General features: G+C 58.0%; 1 protein-coding gene across 1 annotated transcript; it reads right to left on the bottom strand.

Moving 5' to 3' along the window:
• Nucleotides 1-3,482: 3,482 nt before the first annotated feature.
• Nucleotides 3,483-6,323, bottom strand: LOC146177639 (uncharacterized). Its single transcript, XM_084581606.1, has 3 exons — nt 5,405-6,323; nt 4,822-5,306; nt 3,483-3,563 (listed from the first exon to the last, which is right to left on the bottom strand). The coding sequence occupies exons 1-3, from the start codon at nt 6,321-6,323 to the stop codon at nt 3,483-3,485; spliced, it is 1,485 nt and encodes a 494-aa protein (XP_084437732.1).
• Nucleotides 6,324-7,868: the final 1,545 nt, after the last annotated feature.

The raw sequence follows: 7,868 nt of genomic DNA, 5'->3' as shown, positions 1-7,868 counted from the left end.
CCCTGCATTTCTCAGCCTGGGCACCTGATCCGCAAAAGCTTTGTTAGTCCGATGGGGACATGACTTTGTAAGGGCCGAACTCAATGCATTAGAAGCAATGCCGTTCTTAATCAACTTCGAATGACTTGATGAAAAATGTAACAGTGGCTTACAAGACCATGGAGAACAAGACCACCACACGTGCTGACTTTCAGAAAACAAAGACAGATCCAAAAATTGGATTCTCCCATTATAAGGGGCTTCGCAAGTGAAGTTCAAACCACCGCCCCTTTCTTTGAAAGCCTTCAAAACATTGACCCTAACACAGTTGGGGTCACAACAGTCCATAATAATAATAGTAATAATAATAATAATAATAATAATAATAATAATAATAATAATAATAATAATAATAATTGGTTCACAGGAAGGGAAAGGCGCACTATGTCACACTTATGTCTGTGGACACCTGAACCGCGCCATAAGGGAATGGAGGAAGGTGGGAGTTAGTGAAAAGAGAGAAAAGGGAGCCGTAGTGGAGGGCTACGGAGTAATTTCGGCCACCACAAAAACAAGAAAATCATCAACGTACCGAAATATTTTCATGACCTCCTGTTGCTTCGCGCGCTCCTGCCCTCGACTTTCGCCACTTAGGGTACCCCCCTCCCCCACTTCCTGCGAGGTCCCGGTTGCCGAAGCGCCGGCTCGAACTGGGGGCCTGAAAGAGGGCGGAACTGGTTACGAGGCCGACGACGCCGCGCTACCGCGAAACCCAGGAACGGGCCCCAAAGAGCTGTGCTCTATAAAACAAAAAGGCGCCTACGTAGACGCTACAAGCGGCGGATCGGGGCACAGTCGCCGTGGTACTCGATGGTAGCGGCACACCAGTCGTCTCCGCCACCATCCAGAACAGAAACATAGACACGGCTGAAGAGGTCGCAAAAGCGCGCGCTTGCGTGGGAACGAAGGCTAGATTGATCTTTAGCGACAGTAAAACTGCTCTCTGGAATATCAAAAAAGGCACGGTTTCGCCAGAAGCCGCCCGCATTCTATCAGCTGCAGCTAAAATTGAACGCAAAATAACCCTAATTTGAGTTCCAGCACGCACGGCCGTTCCCGGAAACAAGGCGGCCCATGATTTAGCCCACGGTCTTTGCTTCCGAGCAAACGCCGAGCCGCGTGACTGCCAGGAGTTGGACGAACGTTTGAAAATCTATAAATAAATCATCGAAAATTATAGATTAGGAAGACGTCTGATGCCGCCACCGGATCCTAGCTTAAACAATAGAGAGGCCATAGCCTTGCGGCGATTACAAGCCGGAAACTTCCCAAATCCTGTCTGGTTGTTTCACACCAAGATAGATGAGAGTGAAAATGATAAATGTGAAGCCTGCGAAGCGAGGGGGGGGGGGGGGCTTCAATCATACACTTTGGGAATGCCTTAAGTCTTCGGGCGCTAGGGACAATATTAAAAGTAGAGAAGTCTGGGAGACCCTGCTGCGAAGCGACGTCCCCGCTAATCAGAAAAGAGCCTTTCGCCTGGCGGCTGAGGCCGCGAATAACCAATGTATATTCGCCAGTCGTTAGTCGCGGAGGTTCCAGCCCCATTCCTCAGCCATGCGTGCCAGGAGCGGGAAGTAGGGGGCCTCCTAAATCGGTGGAAAAAATATGGTCGATTTGAATAGTTAATCAAATACGAAGTAGGTGCGTAGCACTGCTTATCCCCGCTATACATTTCATGCATACACTTCAGCGATTTACACTCTTTCCAAAATCTTCCCTTAGCTCACGCAAGAGCTGGCCAGCAGTCAGAAAGACAAACAGCGCCGGCGGTTGCGCTTCCAAAACACACAACACACAAACCCAAGGCCCAAACATTCCGATCGCTGCTCTTGGTCGGTTGCACCCGGGTGGCGGTTTGAAAGGGACGTCACCCATGATTTCCACAGTTTCTTCAGTAGGTGCTTCAACATTGTCGCACTGTTCGCAAAGTTTCACCACATACACTTTGACGTAGTAGTGCTTGCACCATGGCGTATCCTTAAGAAATTCAGCCCAAGGCATAAGCATATCTCTGGACACCATACTAGACAGATACACACTCTTGCTAAACATTCGGCGTTTGATGTTTACCTGGATAGCTTAGTCATCATCGATGTTTCGCGGCAGAGCAGTCAACATTAATTCCGTTTCAACCGGTACATTGACGACAGGCCCCTTCACACCGTATTCTCCGCTGTTGTATAGCAAACGTCTCACTTGCATAAACGGTATCCTTGGCGATAGGAGTCGTTCCGCAACTGGGTTCAGGTACGGTAGGTTCGATGGCTTAGGCAGATACTTGTACCCATTTGTCACTGAATACAACGGTAACTTGTCTCGCTGGAGGTAAGCTTTGCAGGTCCGACACAGTTTAAAACTACTTGTGTCAACATCAGGGAAAATGTAGTTCAAAACTGCATACATACTGTTTGTCGCACAAGTCAAGTCCTTCATATGCCACAGTCTGTCACACACTGAGCAGGCGTATCCAAACGGGTTGCCAAGAAAATCGCGTTCAAATATCTTTGTCGCAGCTTGATTTTTCGCGAGCCTCTCAGCGGCGTGTACCTTTCTGGCAGCAGCCTTCGTTTGCAGTCGAGCATCCAGTTGCGCTGGAGTTTGTACCGCACGTTTCTTCCTCTTCGCTTCGGCATCCGTTTGACGCCGACGCTAAGTGTCTTGAGCCGTTTCGTGAGCACGCTCGGCACGTTTCCTCGTTCTTTGTGCTTCTAAATGTTTGCACCGTTTAGCTCCAACACCAGATTCAGTAGACTTACGTTCCCGCTGCCTTAGTAATCGTTGTGCTTCAGCACGTCGAGCCCGGCGAACCTGCGCCGCAATGCCAGATGGACCGGCTTCGTCCACTACGACGCGAAGCAAACGCACACACGCTTGTGCAACGCTGCCCTGGGTTGGTTGGTTGGGGTCTTTGGGTTATTCTCGGGGGGGGGGGGGGCGATACCAGACACGGGTTATGCCGGCCTTAATTCGCGGCGGCACTCTTGGTGTCCGGGGGGAAGGGGAGATGGGATGTTGGGAGGGGAGGGGGGGTTCATCATCGTGGAGTCGCTCTCGTCGTCGTCCTCGTCATCGGCTCCGTCGCCAGCGCTGTGGCCAGCAGGTCAGCAGGCCCGGTGGTAGGCTACAGTTGTGCAGCCAGGCCGGACTCCTCCAGGAAGGCCAGCAGGAGCCGGTGGGCTGCCAGGGGGCTCCTGGCCGGGAAGAGCAGGTGGTCCTCGGTGGCAGCAGGAAGTCCGAGGGCCCGGTAGCCTGCCTCCATCTTGCGACGGTGGTGGGCGTGTGCCGGGCACACTCAAAGGAGGTGCCCCAGCGTTCCTGCATCACCGCAGGAGGGGCATGCTGGGGAGGGGGCCCGGCCACGGACATACAGCTCCGTGGGTGTCCAGGAACCTCCGGTGCGGAGGCGTAGGAGGAGAGCTCGCTCCCTGCGGGCGAGCTTGTCAGACAGGCGGTGGAATGTCCTCCCCTTGGCGATGCGCCGATCGGGATGCAGGGCCCTCACCGCCTTCTTGAGGGGGAGCCTGGGAAAGTCAAAAGCAGATACATGGTGATTCATACTTACCTGGTCGGAGTGGGCCGCTTTGGCAAGTGCGTCGGCCTCATCGTTGCCTGGATGCCCGCATGGCCCGGGATCCAGTGCAGTGAGATGACGAAGCCGGCATCCTCCAGGGCCTGGAGGCGCGCTCGAAGGTGGCAAGCCGATAGCTGGAAGCAGGTCGGCTTGCGCAGGAGCTGCAGTGCCGGCCTCGAGTCGCACAGGATGGTGTAGAAGCCTGGGGGCTGACCAGTCTCCAGGAAGTCCGCTGCCAGGTAGAGGCCCGCCAGCTCGGCTGCAGTAGAGCTACCTGGAAAGGAGAGCCTGCAAGAGCTGGACACCCCCACCTGTGGGGCCGTCATAGCCGCTGCAGCCTGGCCCGTGGAAGGCAGGACCGAGCCGTCGGGGAAGAGGAGGGTGCTCCCTCTGCACTCTTCAATCAGGGCTGCGGCAGCCTGGCCCAGGGCAGCAACTGGGGAGCGGCGCTTGCTGACCCCCTCCAGGTAGAGGGTGACCTGTAAAGGAGGACGTGTTGGTGGAGGAGGGAGGATGGAATACCCTGTGGCAACTCCGATGAAGTCCTTGTATACAGCCATCAGTTGTCCCATCCGTGAATGGGGGGCGCTGCGCAGCCGTGCCAGGAGGGAAGCTCCGTCAGGGGCGTGGTGAAGGCGGTCCACGTGCGTGAGGCCTCTCTGGAGGAGCTGCAGGGTCAGGGGGTAGAAACCGGCTTCCGCCAGTGTTGCCGCAATCCTAGAGCACTGCGTTGCTCCCAGCAGGCGTCGGATCCATTTCCTGCGTGCTCCGTCCAGGATGTTCACTCTGGTGGGCCTGAGGGAAACAAAAGGAAGGGCATAAAGTATGGAAGAAGTGGCGGCCGCCTCAAACAGCCGGGTTGCCCATGATGTGGAGCAGCCGTTGCCCCCTGCAAGAAGATGTTGGGCTGCTCGGCCAACCCGGTTCAGATGACCCAGGTAGGCCTTGTCTGCAGGGATCCATGTGAGGCGGTGATCGATCACCAGCCCCAGGTACTTGACCTGGCGGCTCCAGGGCAGGCTGGTGCCGTCGATCATCAGGGTGGTTGCATGGGCTGACGCTCGTGCTCCCAAAGGGTGCACCATGAGGGCCTCCGACTTTGCGGCAGAGAGCTTGAGCCCCCTGTCGCGAAGGAACTGCTGCACGGAGTCGAGGGCTCGTTGAAGGGCTTTCCTAGCAGAGATCATCCTCCTCCTTGGGGCCCGGACCCAGAGCGCCACGTCGTCGGCGTAGATCGAGGTCAGCACTCTGTGGTCCCGACCCTGTTTGATGGCGCTCGGGAGACCCACCAGCACCAGGTTGAACAAGAAGGGGCTGAGAACAGACCTCTGGGGCACTCCGGTGTTGATGGGACGAAGCGAGCTCAGGGTCTGTCCAACCCGGACCTGCAGGGAACGATTGGAAAGGAAGGCTGTTATAAAACGCCGCAGGTTACCTGTGACTCCCAGGTCATCCAGAGCCTGTTGGATGGCCTGATGTGGTAGATGGTCGAAGGCAGACTCGACGTCCAGAAGGGCGAGGAAGGCGACGTCGACCATGTACTGTGCCTCTTCCAGGGTGGGCACCACGTCCGCGATGGAGTCCGCTGTGCACCTGTGTCTCCGGAACCCAGACTGGCTTTCAGGGAGAAATTTCTTCACCCGTGCAATCCAAGAGAGGCGCTCCAGGACCACGGACTTCATGGCCTTGCAGGCTGCGGATGTCAGGGACACGGGGCAGTAGGACGAGAGCTGCTGGGGGGGGGGGGCTTCTTCCCCTTGAGGATGGGGACAACGATGGCCGTAGTCCGACTCTCGGGAAGGATGCCGCTTTCCCAGATCCCATTGAACACCTGCCGGAGGCGGGCCTTTTCTGGGGTGTCTAGGTTGCGGAGCATTTGTAGGGTGATCCCATCTGCACCTGGAGCCGTCTTTTTCTTGCACCGGTTGAGGGCCCGAAGAAGCTCGTGGGTGGTGATGGGATCCGAGCACTGAGCAGCGACCATGGAGGTTGCTGCGGCAGGAAGGGAGTGGCGGGTCTGAGGCTCACGTATCGGAGGGCTTGGTAGAGGGCCGAGGGCAGGGCGGGCGGCCTTAAACAGGTGGCCTGCCAGCTCCTCGGCTAACACCTGGTAGGACACCCATCTGGCAATGGCGGCGCCCAGGACAGGATGGCGGTTGACGGTCACCTGCAGGAGAGATCGGAAGAGATGCCATGCTGTCGCTGACTGTTGGGCGGTTTGAAGCTTGTGGCAGATGCTGGCCCAGCCTTCTCGACCCCGCCGGTTGGCTTGTCGGCGGAAGCAGGCGTCGACCTTCCTCCATTTGGACCAGTCCTTGGGAAGCTCCGTCCGCTTGGCTGTGCGTTCCGCCCTTCGCCTAGCTGCTCGAAGACCCAGTAGCCGGAGGTCAGGCACCGGGGTCAGTCTGGGGACATGGCCAGTCACGGTGGCACTCTGGGCACATTCTCCCAGGAGGGTCAGGAAGTCACCTGCGTGCGGGATACCCTTGGTCAGCTCCCTGAACTGAGACCACCTCGTTACCCGATATACCCTGTCTCGTTGTCGACGCCGCTTGGTAGGTGTCAGGTAGATGGGGAAGTGGTCAGAGCCCAGGGAGTCTGCCGCTTGCTCCCAGGTGTAGAAGCAGGCCTCCGTCAGCAGGGCCAGGTCGAGGATGGACGAGCATCGATGCCTGATGAAGGTTGGGGCCGTGGGCCTCAGGAACTCCATGCCAGCAGCTGAAATGGAATCCAGCAGCTTCTTGCCCCTGGCTGAGGATGTCTGGCTGCCCCAGGCCCTGTGGTGAGGGTTAAAATCGCCAGAGATTACGGCATCATTACCTAGGCGGCAATGCAGGGCCGTGAGGCAGGAAGGATCCTATGGGACGCCCGGGGGGACGTAGACCGAGGCGACCGAGGTGTCTGTGTTGCCCAGGCGGACACAGATGGCACAAATCTCGAGGTGTCCCAGGTCCTTGGCAGCGACATCTAGCACCGTGTGCGGGATGGTGTTACGCACATAGATGGCGGTGCGGGGTCGGTCCTGAGAGTGGAACGGGTCCAGGCAGGGGGCATCTGCACATGAACCGAGGGCACAGCAGGACAGGCCAGAGTTGCCAGTGTAGCCCGGAATGCGAGCAAATTCTACAGGTATCCTGGTCTCCTGAAGCGCCAGGACGTCAACGTTCATGGTTCCCTGCAAAATCATGTCTCGTAGGTCAGCGTGGCGAGCACGTAGGCAATTCACATTCCACTGGAGGACGCGTGGCCTCTCTGCGGTTCCTCTACGGCTCGCCATGATTAAGAACTGAAGGGCTCTCTGCAAGGAGAGCTGCCTCGTAGAGCTTACGTGCCCCGGAGTTGGGGGGAAGCTGGGATAGGAGGGTTTAGACCGCCAGTCGGATGGCAGCGGTCACGCCTGGTTGGACCTCACCCACCGTGGCAGGCTGCTTGGCAGGGCCTTAGGCTGCAGGGCGAGGTCTGGTCTTGAGGACCCCTGCGTAGCTACCTTTTCCCCCGTGGGGAGCTGTGGCTCCAGTGGGGCGTTGGCTCGGCTGCTGGGAGCGCAGCTCGGTGAGGATGGTCCGCCTTGCCTCTGGGTTGGGGTTCCTGCGCAGAGCGGTGGTCAACTTACTTTGTTGTTTCAAGCGTGGACAGGACGGGTCCGAGGCCTTGTGGCGTCCACTGCAGTGGATGCACCTCGGAGCGGGGGCCGTGCAGTCCTTCCTGAGGTGGGGCCCACTGCAGGTGGTGCAGCGTGGTGGTCGGGTGCAAGCAGACTTGGTGTGGTTGTACCCTCCACACAGGGGACACTGCAAGGGGCGGGCCATGAGGGGGCGGACAGGGAACCGCATCCCGGAGATGAGGACGTGGTCTGGAGGTGGAGCAGCAAACCGGATTGTCACGGCTTGGTCGCTGCGCCTCAGGCGGATGATACCCACGTCGGCCTCGATGGAGTCGGCCACGACGCTGTCGCTCACCTCCCGGTTGACGCCGTACACCATTCCCACGTAGCTGCTGCGTTGGGAGGCCTCAAACGCACGTACCGGTGTGGACAGCAGTGAGGAAAGGGCCAGGAGCTGATCACGGGCAGTCTCCGCGGACACGTCTGCGGCGATGATATTCCGCTTCGCATTCACTCGAACCTCGAGGACTGCAGGGAAGCCGTAGAGGAAGGCGCTGTAGTCCTCCTTCACAATGTCCCTGAGGGAGAAGCCACGTTCAGATGGTCGGGAGAGGACAGTGGTCAGCCTGGGCAGGTTGCGGCTGCGCTGGC

This window comes from Amblyomma maculatum, chromosome 10 (assembly GCF_055883805.1).
Source record: "Amblyomma maculatum isolate TAMU_Amacu chromosome 10, ASM5588380v1, whole genome shotgun sequence".
NCBI classification, from domain to species: Eukaryota; Metazoa; Arthropoda; class Arachnida; order Ixodida; family Ixodidae; genus Amblyomma; species Amblyomma maculatum.
The sequence above is the reverse complement of the archived record's forward strand: the minus strand, read 5'-3'. Positions and strand labels throughout refer to the sequence as shown.